The sequence below is a fragment of the Schistocerca nitens genome, chromosome 2 (genome assembly GCF_023898315.1).
Source record: "Schistocerca nitens isolate TAMUIC-IGC-003100 chromosome 2, iqSchNite1.1, whole genome shotgun sequence".
Classification (NCBI taxonomy): domain Eukaryota; kingdom Metazoa; phylum Arthropoda; class Insecta; order Orthoptera; family Acrididae; genus Schistocerca; species Schistocerca nitens.
This window is the reverse complement of record NC_064615.1, coordinates 1,069,137,814-1,069,155,336: the sequence shown is the minus strand read 5'-3', so window position 1 is coordinate 1,069,155,336 and position 17,523 is coordinate 1,069,137,814. Positions and strand designations below refer to the sequence as shown.

The window sequence follows — 17,523 nt, the reverse complement described above, 5'->3', positions numbered from 1 at the left end:
TGATGTTCGACTCTTTGATTATATTTATTTGGCTTATATACAGACATCCTAGCTGTGGGCGGACAAACGCAGAGATTTCCATACCCTCTGTCTCTTCTAATGTCTTATCAACGGACACTGTCCTCTTATCCTTCCTTGACATTAACGCTCTTACTTGAACAATATGGCAGTAATACTCGTTCCCATCAGATAAAAATCTTTTCTGTCCCACTGCATCGTTCTGCCACTCTCTCGAAATCCTTCTCAGAAGCAGGAACCCGACTCTGAAACGACCTCTCAAAATGGTTCAAATAGCTCTGAGCATTATGGGACTAAACTTCTGAGGTCATCAGTCCCCTAGAACTTGGAACTACTTAAACCTAACTAACCTAAGGACATCACACACATCCATGCCCGAGGCAGGATTAGAACCTGCGAGCGTAGCGGTCACGCGGTTCCAAACTGAAGCGCCTAGAACCGCACGGCCACAAGATTACCATTGTTCTTGTACAGCCGGCCGTTGTGGCTGAGCGGTTCTAGGCGCTTCAGTCCGGAACCGCGCTGCTGCTACGGTCGCAGGTTCGAATCCTGCCTCGGGCATGGATGTATGTGATGTCCTTAGGTTAGTTAGGTTTAAGTAGCTCTAAGTCTAGGGGACTGATGACCTCAGATGTTAAGTCCCATAGTGCTCAGAGCCATTTGAACCATTTTGTTCTTGTACACACCCGGTATTCCCTTACATTCTTCTTCCCAACCAGATCTTTCTCTTATCAGTGTCTTCCACATTTCGGCCGATCGGCGATGACAGTCTCAAGGCGCACGCCCTGAAATCTTTCTAAAACTATTTTACGGATACTATTGCTTTAGCTTTGTATGTCAGTTTCATGATGTGTAACCATTATTTCGTTAATGATTATAGTTATTGCGATATTTACATGAAAGTAGGATACTATGAGAAATTCGAAAAAATTTTCTATGAAAATTGCGGGTTGCTACAATTTTGCTTTCGGCGCATGTTACATAATACGTTGCTGTATATGAAATTTATTTAAGGTATAAATTTTTTCTTTAGACTTGGATGGAGGTCTGAATATGAAATCAATATCGAGAAAATTGATCTTATGTAGCATACTCATTTGCTGTCGCGCTGCGCCATCGATAAAACCAGCTTGAAATATCCATACATTCCTCATATTTCGTCAACCATTTGAGATATCGAAAAGAGATTATGATAAATTATAGCATTTAAAGAGGAGAGTATTTTACCGTAAGTTTATTATACAAAACTTAATTATCTATTGTGTTATTTCATGAACACGGACTTATTTAATGGTTATTTACTTTTAAGGGCCATTGGCAGCTGATGAAAGAAGTGCAACAGGTTTGGGAATGACATAACTGAAGACAGCGCACATTTATTTTGAACCGAGGATGTGCTTTTATATAATATACTGGCCTCACTTTTCCTCAGTTCCTCGTGCAAAAAACTGAATAAACCAGTGTTTCAGAACTCTCTCGCAGTTGCACAACATGTTAGTGAGGTGACATTCTGTAAACTCGGCTGTGTTTTGAAAAAGAAGAAATTTTAACACGGCAACTAGAGAAAAGTATCGATTTTAATCCAGATTCGCCATTCACGGCGCTTGTCTCAAAGTTACAAATGGTTAGTAAGCCAAGCGAAAACAAATCGCTGTATTTTCAGCAGAATTTTATTTAGTTACTAGCTGAAGAGGAGGTGACAGATCTTTTTGAATGACCACTATCCAAGTGCGGATGTGCAGAAACCGTGCTTAATATTTACAAAAAAAGTGAATTTCAGTTGAGAATGTCCCCACCTCTCCAGCGCTCAGCATTTCCCCTACCACTACTGCTCTCCCCACGCCTGTCTTGCCGACTGCGCATCTGTCAGCCGCGTTATTCTGTGCAGTCTACACCTTTCCCTAGAACGCTGTATTTCAGAAAACATCTATCTCGAACATCTAAAAATTCTTTCTACGAGGGGCGTTTGAAAAGTCCGTGCAAAAATTAAAACTACTTATGTGTTTGGGGTAAACCTTTTTTATTTTTCGACATAGTCTCCTTTTAGACTTATACACTTCGTCCAACACTGTTCTAATTTGTTGATCCCTTCTGAATAATAGGAATTGTCCAAGTCTGCAAAACAGCTATTAGTTGCAGCAATCACCTCCTCGTTTGAATAAAATCTTTATCCCGCCAGCCATTTCTTCAAAGTGTGGAACAAGTAGTATTCTGAGGGAACCACGTCTGGAGAATAGGGGGGGGGGGATGTGAAACGAGTTGGAATCCTATTTCCATTACTTTTGCGACCACAACTGCTGAGGTGTGTGAGGAGTAATTGTCGTGATGGAAAAGGACTTTTTGCGGTCCAATCGCCGGCGTTTTTCTTGCAGCTCGGTTTTCAAACGGTCCAATAACTATGAATAATATGCACCTGTAATAGTTTTACCCTTTTGCAGATAGGCGTTGAGGCTTATCCCTTGCGAATCCCAAAAGACAGTTGCTGAAGGAATGGTCTTCGCCTTTTTTTGTGCAGATTCTCCCTTGGTAACCCATTGTTTAGATTGTTGTTTGGTCTCAGGACTATAGTAATGTATCCATGTTTCATCCACAGTGACGAAACGACGCTTAAAGTCCTGCGGATTCTTCCTGAACAGCTGCAAACCATCCTTGCAGTACTTCACACGATTCCGTTTTTGGTCAAGCGTGAGCAATCGCAGAACCCATCTTGCAGATAGCTTTCTCATGTTCAAATGTTTATGCAAAATATTATGTTCTCGTTCATTCGAGATGTCCACAGCACTAGAAATCGCACGCACCTTAACTCTTCTGTCATCCATCATCATATCATGGATTTCATCAATGATTTCTGAAGTCGGAACCTCCAAAGAGCGTCCAGAACGTTCAGCATCACTTGTGCCCATATAGCCACTCCGAAAATTTTGAAACCACTTATAAACTGTTCTAATCGAAGGTGCAGAATCACCGTAATGTTTATCAAGCTTCTCTTTAGTCTCCTGAGGTGCTTTGCCTTTCATAACGTAATATTTAATCATCACACGAAATTCTTTTTCGTCCATTTTTTGACAATCACTCGACTTCCTTTATTCACAAAAGTGCCAAACACAGATAAATAGACCAATATGGCTGAAACTTGGTGTGTGTTCATTCCAAAGATGCTAGTAGCTAAACATGACCTCGATACGCGCCGGTGGTGCCATCTCTCGGACGTATATCTGAAACTATCATCATTGTTATTATTGTCATTATTATAATTATTATATTATTATTATCACTGTAGTGGCAGCAGCTGAAGCATTAATTTCATTAGTCGTAGCCTGTAATATTTGCTTAAATTGTCACTTCAGACACTCAAATCATTTTAATCCTGTCATATCAAAATTGTTATTTCTTAGGGAACTGTGATGCAAAAAATGTACTCTGTGTGTCAAACCCAGGTTCGAAGTAAGAATCGGCTTGATAGCCCTAATCAGAAAAGGTTAAGCAAACAAATACAAGGATTATGAAGGGTGGAGGGATGTGCAGTCAAGTGAACAGCCGATTGACCAACGACTTACTCTACTGCATTCCAAGACATAAGAATGGACTGAGAAGACAATCTTATGGAAATCGCGTTTACGAAACCAGATCTTACAGAAGGCGCCTTTACGATGCCAGAAAACACTACTTAACAACATGCATGTACACAGCTGAAGCCTGTAATGCATGAAGAAATCATGGCAGTTGTTTACTGCATTGTCACCACGACAGGTTTTGTAGTATATTTTAATAAATAACCGCGCAACAACAACAGCTCAATATGAGGAAAACTTTAAATGGGTGGAGGATACATCTAAAACTCTCTAAATATTCGTATTTATAAAAATTATTCCTTAAATATACCGTTTACCAACGTTTAATTTCCTTTCCTGACAATCAGATGGCAAGACAGAAGACTGGAAGAGTATCCTGGACGTGAACGTGCTGGGTCTGAGCATCTGCACCAGGGAGGCCGTGCAGGACATGCTGAGGAGAGGTGTCGACGACGGCTTCATCATCCACATCAACAGGTGGGTTACTCCAACCCTACTGGAAAAATGGGATCACCTGCATTCCCAATCACTTAGTATCACCTGTCCATAGTGGTATAGCCTGTTAACAGCCATTAAACATCAAGTGTATCCAACATCCATATCTGCTGTTGTTGTTGTTGGGGATCTTCATTCCTTACACTGAATTGCATCTCTGCGTGGTAGTCTATTCTGTGCAAGCCCCATCATCTCTGAGTAACTATTACAACATGTATCTCTTTGTACCTGCCTACTGTAGTCTGGTGTTTGTCCCCCTTTACATTTTTTCCGTTTACAATTCCTTCTGTTACCACACTGACAATTCCTTGGCGCATAAAGATGTGGCCTAGCAAACAATCCCTCCCTTTACTCAATTCGTGTTATGCGCTGATTAATTATCCCAGTGCCATCAACCGTCCTTGCGCAAGAACCAATAGAGACATTGTGGGGTGACACCTGGAGTCGCTTATGTGCTGATATTATTAATCAGTGATAACCTACATAAAGTAGTATGTTATGAACCCCCAATTGACTAGCCATGGAATGGACATGACATGCTGGCCACCGGCCCTCTAGGACAGACCGTAAAAAGTCTGCAGCATTCGGAATACTTGGTGTCGACTGTTCTCCTTTTCATATTGCTGCGAGCCTAAGAGACCTGAAAGCCGTCACTCTATAATTTCCTGTTGTGGTGTTGTTTTTGTTATGGTGTTGTCTGTGTGAGTGAATGACTAATTGGTTATTGATAGTAATTTTACTTATATATAAAAGCATTATGCAGTTTGATATCAGATGATAAATGTTTACCGAATGTTCTGAATGTCTTTTTTTTTCTACTCCTTGCGTTGTACTATAACAGCCTTAATTTAATTTCATATTCCTTGCTATAAACATGTACCACATTTAAAGATGATTGTCTCTATAATGCTCAATCACAAACCCATGTTACTTGCGTTTGAAATTCATACACCCACGTTCAGAAAAAACGGAACACCGTGAACGATGAGAGATAGGATGTTGATATTCACAGGACATGTACATTAGTACGTTCTGCAGAAATGATTAGCATCTCAAGGGCAGTTTCAAGGTCAATATCGACAATGCAGTGCAACACCACCCACCGGTAAAATATGCATGTGGCTCTTGTTGTCGCTATAAACTGAAGGTAATGGATCGGTGTGACTTGAGCAGACGTGGATGATGCCTCTCAGAGGTATGCGCGAACTGTGCCGCCAAATTAGTGAGTTTGGTGGAGCGCGCATTATTGGCATGAGAGATGTGATGCATCCATCCAGGAAATTGCTGTTCTTGTAGGACAAAGTCTTTCGGCAGTTAAACGGATGTGTGCACAGCTGTTCATGGAAGGCTGTAGAACACAACGAGATGCGTTAGGTCGTACCATGCAGACCACCCCCCGAGAAGATCGACGCCTCATCTGAATGCCATTGCAGGACATAGCTGTGTCATACTCGGCTCTGGCGCAGCAGTGGAACAGTGTAACACATCGTACACTATCAGGGGTGACAGTCTGTCACCGTATGTTATGGCATGGGTTTACTAGCACGTCGTCCGCTTCTCCGCCTAACATTGACGAATGTGCAGAAACATGCTAGGCGGCAATGGTGAATGGAATGACGTCACTGGGGACGGAAAGGGGATCACATAGTGTTTTCCGACAAGTCCAGCTTCTGTTTTTGTGATAATGATGGCCGCATTTTGGTTCGCGGCAGACAGGGGGAGCTGCATTTGCACAAGACATACAGTGCCATTTTAAGGCTTTGTGGTGTGGGGTACTATTGGTTACATCCACAAATCACAGTTGGTGCATATCCAAAGCACTGTGACCAATGTGACGTACGTGAACGACACCCAGTGACTCGTAGGTGTACCCTTTCTGCACAACACCCCAGACGCCATTTTTCAGCAAGGAAATGCACAGCCACTTGTTGCTCTATATGTGTCTTTTTGGTGTCGCAGGGTGTTAGCCTATAGCTCTGGCCCAGCTGGTCACCTGACTTGTTGCCAATCGAAAATGTGTGGGATATGGTGAAACGACATGTGCAGGACTGTGACCCAGTGCCAACCATCACAGATGATCTCTGGAAGTGGGTGAACGCGCCATGGATGGCTATACCATAGGGCGCCATTCGTGCATTATATGCATTGATGCCATCACATATGGTACAAGTTATAAGGGTGAATAGCCGACCATGTGCCTACTAGGCAACAGGACACATGCTGAACCTGAAATGCTAACTCTTTCTGCAGAACCTACTAATGTACATGTCCTGTGAATATGAACATCTTATCTCTAGACGCTCAAGGCGTTCTGTTTTTTCTGAACATGGGTGTACCATAGCAGCTGATCGGTATGAGTTGCGAACACCCGTGACTTGTCAGTACTGGAAGGCAAACAATAAAACATTTCCCCTCGCACATCGTCTAACCCCAAAGTGGCAGCGCTACCTACCCGTCTGCCCCTGATGTGAGCAGTCAACTGTTCTTACTGTTAGCTCTCGGACAACTTGGTCAACGTCAACTACAATAAAGCGTACCTTAAAAATTACTTTCTATTTAAGTATTTTTGTTTGTTGCTGAGCAGGAAAACAATGCTCTGAAGAACCTCTTAACAGTAGTAGACATTTTTGAATTCGGCTGTTAATTGCTAGATGCATTTAATTATTAAGTATAGCTAACGACTGTGGACCACACTAACACTCGATTCGGATCACGTGCAGCCCATCGGAAACAGTTTGATGACCACTAAATTATCTCATTTACCCATCCACAACTTACCCATTTATGTAGCACAACATTTTAAAAGCTTTTATTCTCTTCATGTCTACACTGTTTATCATCCATGTTTTACATTTGTACAATGCTGCACTCATGACAAATACAGTAACGAAAGATTCCTATAAACATTTCTGTTTTTCAGGAACGCATGGTTTCCGGACCTATGCAGGGTGTAATGGGTATAAATGCAAATATTCTAAAATGTGGTACCTTAACATGTACATACATCAGTGTGATGCTTGCTTTTTTCTGTGTCGAACATGAATCCCACAAACATGTCACAAAATTACTTCGTGATGCTTTCTGCATTGACATACTGCATCACTAATGAACAACGCCTATCAGTATAGACTACCCGTTTTGCATCCACGTGTCCACACTTCAAGACTTGACCTGCTGTCCAGGGGAAGAAAAGCATTAATGGTTTGCTCTTGCTACATGTGCTTGGAGGTACTAACCAACCTAAAAACATATGAGTTGTAATGGCTATAATTATTGGTCTGAAAATAATGTAAATACTGATGTAATGATGTTCAGTACACTTTCCTCATCTGCCAATAAAAATATCAGCACTTACACACGTTACACCCTGCATTTATTAAGATTTTTTGTTTGGTGCATTGTCGTGTACTAGCTGCACTCTTCTCTACCTATAATAGTCAAACCCTCATACACGTGGACTACTGTAATGGGCCTGCCTTGGTTGTGATAACACGTACACTATCCAGTTCACATACAAGTGGTCTACTAGAGTAATATCTGTGGATTGCCTTTAGAGTATGGACCTCAAATCAGAAGTTAGTTGGAGGCTCCAGTGAAACATAAAAAGCCTACATCAGTATTGTTTCTGAGCAGTCACAATAATGCCGAAGTCTCAGATCACTGCAAAAGCTATAAAAATGAGCACTTGTTGATTGTGTTCGAATAGGAAGCCATCAGGCAGCAATAACACGTGTTTATCACATTCATTGTCAGTTATCCCTTAGATATAAATTAGAATGAGCATTTACTTTACAATGGCGTCAGAAGTGTAAAGTAACATATTTAATTCTCAGGAATACGTAGTTCAATCGAGAGATTTCGTCTCACATAAACGTTTTTTAAGACATATCTGATTCAACAGTTTCCTTCCACTCGCAGAGTATCTTGTATTACAGCTCCTTCCATTTTCTGCAGTCTTCCGACCACCTCTCAGTTCTTACCCTGAACTCGTTTTCTCCTATCTCCTGCATGCTGTCTTCCATGTGTTTTAATTACATTATCCCTAGGCCTTCCTCTTCATCTCTTGACAGGTGTAATATTTGCCACATGTGTCTTCCCACCACCCCTCAGTTCTTACCCAGGCCTCGTTTCCTCTTCTCTCCATAATACTTTCTTCAACCAGAAGTGTACCGAGCGAGGTGGCGCGGTGGTTAGCACACTGGACTCGCATTCGAGAGGACGACGGTTCAATCCCGCGTCCGGCCATCCTGATTTAGGATTTCCTTGATTTCCATAAATCGCTCCAGGCAAATGCCGGGATGGTTCCTTCCTTTCCCATCCATCCCTTATCCGATGAGACCGATGACCTCGCTGTTTGGTCTCTTTCCCCCAAACAACCAACCAACCAGAAGTCATATTTTCGATAATGGCACCCCTCCCCCCGCGCTCGTTCTAAACGGCGAACACCTCAGGGAGATCAGCATTCGCTTGCTGGGTGTGGACTTGGCAGACCTGGGTTTCCTGAGCTGGGAACTGGTGAGCTCCGCCCGTCCTCAGGAACCGTAAGCTCTGGATATGATTCAGCTATCACCGTGCAGCGTTACGCTGAAACGTTGTATATCACAGAAAGTGAGGATCTCGGCTTTGCCGCCCTTATCACGAGGATGTTACACACCTCGTCAAGAGAAGCCTCAGTCGCAAGGTGTGCTGCACGCTGATGAGACGCATGGACGTTCAGGTGGAACAGAGATTAGCGGGCAACGTCTAGGAAACATGCCGCATCTCAGTTGTATAAGGCTTACACAAGCATGTAGAGCTCTGTCTGCGTAAGCCTATATGGTAGAGGAAATCAGTATAAAGGCATGGACGTTTACAGGAAAATTAACGTAGTCAAATCAAGTGTTCAAATGTGCGTGAAATCTTATGGGACTTAACTGCTAAGGTCATCAGTCCCTACGCTTACACACTACTTAACCTAAATTACCCTAGGGACAAACACACACACTCATGCCCGAGGGAGGACTCGAACCTCTGCCAGGACCAGCCACGCAGTTAACGTAATCGGTTGGAATAATTGTTATTTATTATTTATCGAATAACAATACAGACACATAATAAAGAAACAGACCAATCAGTAATATAACAAACGTTAATAATTGCAAACCAACATTACTAATATAACAAAGTTTACGGATTACAAACAAACATCAAGTCTATTAATATAATCTATCGACTCTGGAGCTGCGAGCAGGAAGTCGTCGGGGCTCACATTATAGGCTCTTCTGGAACACTCTTCAACAATGTGGCTGACGGTCTGACTTTCTCCGCAGTCACAATGAGGGGATGGTATTTTACCCCATTTATACAAGGAGTAAGCGCATCTGCCATGACGAGTACTAATCCTGTATAGAGTGGACCACGTTTTGCGTGGTAGGTCAAAACCAGGTGGCTTTTGTGTGATGCAAGGCATGTTATGATTTTGCCATGCGTTCCATTTTTCAGGCCATGCGTTTGTGATACTGAAACCGTCTTGTACACAGTTCCTTGCTGTTCTTGTTGGCGGGTTCCTAGATCGAAGCCTGTTAGTGTTTGCAGCCTCAATGTCTTGATGGATTGGCAGGCTTCGATTTCCCATGATGTTTTTGTATTCACGTACGTCGCCAGATGTGGCGGCGGGATGTGGCTTAATATTGGGAGCCATTGCGTTGGAGTGGGTTTAATTACTCCAGAAATCATCCTTAGAGTGTTATGCAACTGGACATCCTCCTTTTTTACATGTGGGCTGTTTAGCCAAATCGGAGCACAGTATTCGGCAGCTGAGAATACAATTGCTAAAGCAGGGAAGCAGAGGTGCGGAGAGTGGAGGCCGCTGCTCCCCAGGTAGTACCACAGAGCTTTTGAATAATGTTGTTTCTTGTCTTTAATTTTTCGGCAGTCTTTGTTAGGTGCTGTTTAAAAGATAGTGTTCTGTCCAGCGTCATGCCCAAGTACTTCAGCTTTTTATTATGCCTGAGAACGGTGTTTTCAAATCGAATGTTGAGTTCCTTTCCAGCGAGTTTGTTGTTGAGATGGAAGCAACTAACCTCTGTTTTGGAAGCATTTGGTTGAAGTCTCCACTTACGGAAATATTCACCCATTATCTTCAGGTCTTTCGTTAGGATATCCTCAGATGCTTCAATTGTGCTAAATCTTGTAGTGAGGGCCCAATCGTCAGCATACCCGAACTTTATTGATTGTGTTTCCAGCAGCTCTGCAATATAGAGGCTAAACAGCAGTGGTGCAAGCAATGATCCTTGTGGTAAGCCATTCTTTAGTTTTTCGATGGAGCTGTAGTCAGGGTCCATACTTATTTGGAACACCCTATCACTGAGCATGCTGTCTATTAAGCGTGCTATAGATTTGCAAGGAATTACTCGAAGAATTTTGTACATGATGCCTTCTCTCCACACAGTGTCGTAAGCTGCTGAGAGGTCAATAAAGGCGACTGATGTTTTCAATTTTCTCTGGAATCCCGCCTCAGTGTAAGTAGTGAGTGACAACACCTGGTCAGTACAACTTCTTCCTGGCCGAAAGCCTGCCTGTTCAACTGGGATTGCCCTGAACAATTCTGGGCTAATTCTGTTATTTATAAGCCTCTCTAGTAATTTGTAAATTACAGACAGCAGGGCAATTGGTCTGTAGCTTTTTGGGTTGTCAGCTGGCTTCCCAGGCTTTAGAATAGCTATAACCTTAGATCGTTTGAGTTCTTGTGGGATACTGCCAGTTTGCATTATGTTTGTGAAAAATTGAGCCAGCCATACTTTTGTATACTTGCCACAGTTTATTATGAATTCAGGGTGAACGTTGTCGAAACCTGGTGCCTTTTCAGTTGTGCACAGTGTATACGCAGCAGTACGAGATCCAAAATACTGACAAATGCAGTCAAGTGGTAACGCATTTGATATCAGTAGTACAGACAACAACGATTCAGATGGTAGAGGGTAGAACTCAGTACAAAGGCAGTCTACTCCGTCCGGTGTTAGTGTAGGAAACAGACACTATTAATGACAGCGCGTGTTGTGAACATAAACCACAATTGTGACAATGCCACGTGGAAAGCAGTTATCATGAGACGAAAGTGCAGAAATTGGTGCGTACAAGGAAATGGAACGCTCTCATTGCCAAACCGCGAAGAAGTTGAACTGCACATGTACAGTGATCGATAATTTCGTTAGATTGGCGGGGCACGGTATAAACAGAACGTAAAATACCGGCAAAGTGGAAATTTATCTGAGCCATCGAAACGGTTCCTTTTGCGCATAGCGAGGGCCACAAACCGTTATTCTTCTCAACTTGTTTCTGGCTTAAACTTGTTTGACTTGTTTCCGACTTAAAATTTTCGGTAACTGCCAGACGCGAACAACAAATTTTATCAAATGAAAACATGTTCCGTTCAGGAGACTGCAGAAACCTGTTCTAACATTCAAAGATAAGCAGACTGGATTGAAGTTTCCTGAGAAACGTTTGTCAGGGACTTCAAAATAGGATAAAGTGATCTTCAGTGATGACATGAAGTTTAATTTACATGGGCTGGATGGATTTCAGCATTATTGGAATGAACTGAGAACAGATCAGCAGGTAAGAGTGAGCAAAAATTTTGGTGGCAGAAGTGTTATGATTTTGGCGGCCTTCTGCGCTAAAGATAAATCACTCACTGCTTGACTGAACAAAACCGTGAACTCTTACATGAACAGTTGGATTCTAGAGGCAGAATCGATTAGAATGTATGAGTTCATGGGGAATGAAAGTGTAATGTTTCCACAAGATAGTGCATTGGTGCATGTTTGTGCTACATCTAAAAGCGGTTTGAAGATAAAGATACGGATGTCTTGCTGTGCCGTGCATGTAGCCTGGATATGCATACTATAGAAAACCGTTGCGGAATACTTGAAACGCGTATTTATAGGAATTCAAAGGCAATGTGAGGCTGTATGTGGGCTGAAAAGTTCGATACGAGAAGGGTGTGCGACAGATTCACTACAAGAACTACAAACCCTGACGAAATCGATGCCGAAAAGAATTTTAGAGGTAAATAGGAAGAGCGGAGGTTCCACAGAGTACTGACAATGCAATAACACAACAAGCAAGTGAGAGTCTTTATACCAGTCTCCACCCAGGAAATGCATACACCTTATTTTGCTACTCGTTTTATGAAAGAAACTATGTAATTCCGTCGTGCCTGGCTCTGAGCACTATGGCTCTGAGCACTATGGGACTCAACTGCTGTGGTCATAAGTCCCCTAGAACTTAGAACTACTTAAACCTAACTAACCTAAGGACAGCACACAACACCCAGCCATCACGAGCCAGAGAAAATCCCTGACCCCGCCGGGAATCGAACCCGGGAACCCGGGCGTGGGAAGCGAGAACGCTACCGCACGACCACGAGATGCGGGCCGTGCCTGTTTATGTCTTATTTTATCTACTACTTTCATAATAAATACGATACAGGATGCTACAGACATTGGCTATTACTTTAGTAGGAAAACCCTCTATATACTGATTTCCACTACTGTATGTCCCTAACTGTTCGTGGGAACATCATGGCAAATCCTAATGAGATCCAATTAACGTCTGGGAGTACTCACATCCACTAATCAAAACAAATGAGGAAGGCTTGTGAAAAATAAGATTGTATTTAGCAACGGGGCTGAAGGAGTCATAAATCAGAATGTATCTGTAGCGCTTAAGAGGAAGAATGAGACATTTGAAAATGTGTCTCCTTTCTACGAGTGCATTCATAAACGCTTAAAAGACGATTAAACGGTTACGAAATAGTACCTTGTTGTTTGAGACTAACTGGCTAAACCTGCTGGAACTTCTTAGGAAGTCACAAAAATTGGGTGACTATGATAAGGTTTAGCATCTTTTACTAGTAATCTAAACGTTCTCGTTCTCAGGTCGAATCTTGCCACTGTTTACAATACGAATAAAATCACCAGAAATGGCGGCTGATGACTTCCAGCGCGAGATGTCACCCTCGTTCTGCTACCGGTTTTACCAAAGAAGGCAGACAAGCGGACAGAGGTTCAGGGCACTCTCTTGCCCTTGGAGTGGGAAACAGTCCGTAAGAGGCGGAAGAATCAGCAGTGATCTATGGCATGAGAATATAGAAGGCAATGGAAACTATTGCATTAAGGACGTGTAATGTGCACCCACATAGTACGTGGACTGTAATAGGAAAAGTGTCACGACGATGTCTCCATTGGCAAAAGAACCCGTACTATTCTTTCACTCAGACAGCCAATGGGGAAGTGATCATGAGAAAACTATTGAATTACCAGCAAAACGATAACGTTGTACAAGTCGGAGCTTGGAATGTCAGAAGTTTTAATGTGGTAGCGACCCAAAAAATCTGAACGGGAAATGTAAATATAGTGACGGTCAGAGAAATGAAGTGGAAACTAGACAAGGATTTGTTGTCGGAAAAGTATGGGGTAATATTAACAGCAACAGAAAATGGTGTAAAGGGAGTAGGAAACACTGTGAATAGGAAGGTAACTTTGGTGCCTCTTCTGATGTTAAGCCTATTACTTCAAAATCATTCTTAACCGAATACAGGCACCTTCTCCTTGGTCTACCCCGACTCCTCCTACCCTCTACTGCTGAACCCATGAGTCTCTTGGGTAACCTTGCTTCTCCCATGCGTGTAACATGACCCCATCTTCTAAGCCTGTTCACCCTGACTGCTATATCTATAGAGTTCATTCCCAGTTTTTCTTTGATTTCCCCATTGTGGACACCCTCCTGCCATTGTTCCCATCTACTAGCACCTGCATTCATCCAAGCTACTTTCATATCCGTAACTTCAACCTTATTGATAACGTAACCTGAATCCAACCAGCTTTCGCTCCCATACAACAAAGTTGGTCGAAAGATTGAACGGTGTACAGATAACTTAGTCTTGGTACTGACTTCCTACTTGCAGAAGAGAGTAGATCGTAGCTGAGCGCTCACTGCATTAGCTTTGCTACACCTCGCTTCCAGTTCTTTCACTATGTTGCCATCCTGTGAGAATATGCATCCTAAGTACTTGAAACCGTCCACCTGTTCTAACTTTGTTCCTGCTATTTGGCACTCAATCCGTTTATATCTCTTTCCCACTGACATTACTTTCGTTTTGGAGATGCTAATCTTCATACCATAGTCCTTACATTTCTGATCTAGCTCTGAAATATTACTTTGCAAACTTTCAATCGAATCTGCCATCACAACTAAGTCATCTGCATATGCGAGACTGCTTATTTTGTGTTCGCATATCTTAATCTCACCCAGACAGTCTATTGTTTTCAACATATGATCTACAAATAATATGAACAACAGTGGAGACAGGTTGCAACCTTGTCTTACCCCTGAAACTACTCTGAACCATGAACTCAATTTAACGTCAACTCTAACTGCTGCCTGACTATCTATGTAAAGACCTTTATTTGCTTTCAAAAGTTTGCCTCCTATTCCATAATCTCGTAGAACAGACAATAACTTCGTCCTAGGAACCCGGTCATATGCCCTTTTCTGGATCTATAAAGCATAGATACAATTCCCTGCTCCACTCGTAACACTTCTCCATTATTTGCCGTAAGCTAAAGATCTGGTCCTGACAACCTCTAAGAGGCCTAAGCTCACACTGACTTTCATCCAATTTGTCCTCAACTAATACTCGAACTTTCCTTTCAACAGTACCTGAGAAGATTTTACCCACAACGCTGATTAAGGAGATACCTCTGTAGTTGTTACAATCTTTTAAGACCTGACATTCCACTGATTTGATAAATTCCGACTTAATTTCATCCACCTCAGCCCCTTTATTGAACTGCAATCTATTGACCATTTTCTCCACTTCCTCAAATGTGATCATATTTCCATCATCATTCCTATCCCATTGTACATCGAAATCTGAAACATTACTGATCGTATTTTCACCTACATTGAGCAACTCTTCAAAATATTCCCTCCATCTGCCCAAGGCATCAACAGGATTCACCAGCAGTTTTCCTGACCTGTCCAAAATACTTGTCATTTCCTTCTTACCTCCCTTTGGAAGACCGCTAATTACACTCCAGAATGGTTTTCCAGCAGCTTGACACGAAGTCTCCAACCTGTTTCCAAAGTCTTCCCAAGATTTCTTCTTGGATGCTGCAATTATCTGTTTGGCTTTGTTTCTTTCTTCAACATAACTTTCTCTGTCTACCTGAGTTCTAGTATGCAGCCATTTTTGATACGCCTTCTTTTTCCTTTTACAGGCTGCCTTGACTGTGTCATTGCACCAAGCTGTTTGCTTCATCCTACCTTTACACACTACTGTTCCAAGAAATTCTTTAGCCACTTCTAGTACTATGTCCCTGTACCTTGTCTATTCCTTTTCCAATGACTGTAATTGACTACATTCAACTAACTGGTACCTTTCTGAGATCACTGTTATGTACTTGTGCCTGATTTCCTTATCCTGAAGTTTCTCCACTCTTATCTTCCTACAAATGGACATGACCTCGTGCACTTTCAGCCTCACAATGCCAATTTCAGTGCAGATTAAATAGTGATCAGTGTCATCAAAGAATCCCCTGAATACAAGTGTGTCCCTCACAGCCTTCCTGAATTCCTGATCTGTTATTATATAGTCAATGACAGATCTGGTTCCCCTGATCACTAAGCTCATACTCGCACAGAGTTGTTTCCCGGTCCTGTTGGCCTCCATATCCTCTACAAATTTACTCATAACCTTTTCAAACCCTTCTGTTCGATTTCCAATCCTGGCATTAAAATCACCCATGAGCAGAACACTATACTTGTCCTTTACTTTAACAACTACATCACTGAGTGCGTCGTAAAAACTATCCATCTTATCTAGCTCTGTCCCTTCACAATGCGAATATACTGACACAATCCTAATTTTCTTGCTAGACACTGTCAAATCTATCCACATCAGTCGTTCGTTCACATACCTTATTGCAACTAAGCTGGGTTCCATTTCTTTCCTGATGTAAAGCCCTGCACCCCATTGTGCTATTCCTGCTTTGACTCCTGACAGGTAGACCTTGTATTCTCCCACTTCCTCTTCTTTTTCACCCCTTACCCGAATGTCACTACCTGCTAAAACGTCCAACCCCATCTTACTTGCAGCCTCTGCCAGCTTTACCTTCTTCTCAGAGTAGCCCCCATTGATATTAATAGCTCCCCATCTCGTTACCTTTCGTTTGCCGAGTCGTATCTTAGGGGTCCCTGGTTTGTCAGAGGTGGGACTCCGTCACCTCCAAAGGTTCGAGGCATTTTGCTCTGATTGTTGCCAGCATCATATTTAAAGTACCAGGGAAGCAGATTGCTAGCCGTACTTGCCCTGGGTCCCATTGAGTTTTACCCCTAACAGTTGATGGACTAACGGGTGAATTTGGTAGTCTTTGCCGTCTGAGCACAAAGGTATCCACGACTTAGAATATGTCCGAGATGCCAGCCTTATTCCAAAGTAACTGATATCCCGACTGTCAGGACCACTTACTTGGCCACTCATACGTTGCCCGTGGGTCATGAACTACAACATGACAACAGGAACCCACACCCTGAACCAAGATGCCGATACAAATTCAGATCATAATTTAGTAGTGATGAAGAATAGGCTGAAGTTCAAGAGACTAGTCAGGAATAGTCACTGTGCACAGAAGTAGGATGTGGTAGCACTAAGAAATGAAGACTATGCTTCACATTCTCTGAGGCTATAGACACTGTGATAATGAAGAGCCCAGGAGGTAGTTCAGTTGAAGAGTAATGACATTTTTAAAAAGAGAAATCACAGATGTTGGAAAGAAAACCATTTGTAAAAGCAAGGCAACTGCGAGTAAACCATTGGTAATAGAAGAAATACTTCAGCTGATAGATGAAAGAAGGAAGTACAAAAATGTTCAGGGAAATTCAGGAATACAGATGTACAAGTCACTTAGGAATGAAATAAATAAGAAGTACAGGAAAGCTAAGGCAAAATGGATGAATGAAAAATGTAAAGAAATAGAAAAATAAATAATTATCAGAAGGACTGACTCAGTATGTAGAAAAGTGAAAACATTATTCGATAAAATTATAACCAATGGCGGTAACGTTAAGAGTGCAATGGGAATTCTACGGTTAAATGCCGAGGAAGGAGCGTATAGGTGAAAACAGTACACTGAAATTCTCTTTGAGGGGGAGGACTTATCTCATGACATGATAGAAGAAGAAACAGGAGTCGACAGAGAAGGGATAGGTGATAAGTATTAGCATCAGAATTTGAAAGACTTTCGGTCAACTTAAGGTCAAATAAGGCATAAGGAATAAATAATATTCCACTGGAATTTGAGAAATCATCGGGACAATTGGCAACAAAACAACTATTCACATTGGTCTGTAGAATGTTTGAGACTGACGATATACCGTCAGAATTTCAGAAAGACAT

The 17,523-nt window shown here is 42.2% G+C and overlaps 1 protein-coding gene across 2 annotated transcripts in view; it reads left to right on the top strand.

Annotated features, from left to right (window-relative positions):
- Positions 1 to 17,523, top strand: part of LOC126237459 (dehydrogenase/reductase SDR family member 11-like) — a 102,326-nt gene that overhangs the window by 45,475 nt on the left and 39,328 nt on the right. For both annotated transcript variants that reach the window (XM_049947597.1, XM_049947596.1), the window contains exon 3: positions 3,938 to 4,067. In XM_049947597.1, coding sequence (XP_049803554.1) covers positions 3,938 to 4,067 — 130 coding nt within the window. The remainder of the gene's footprint in view (positions 1 to 3,937; positions 4,068 to 17,523) is intronic.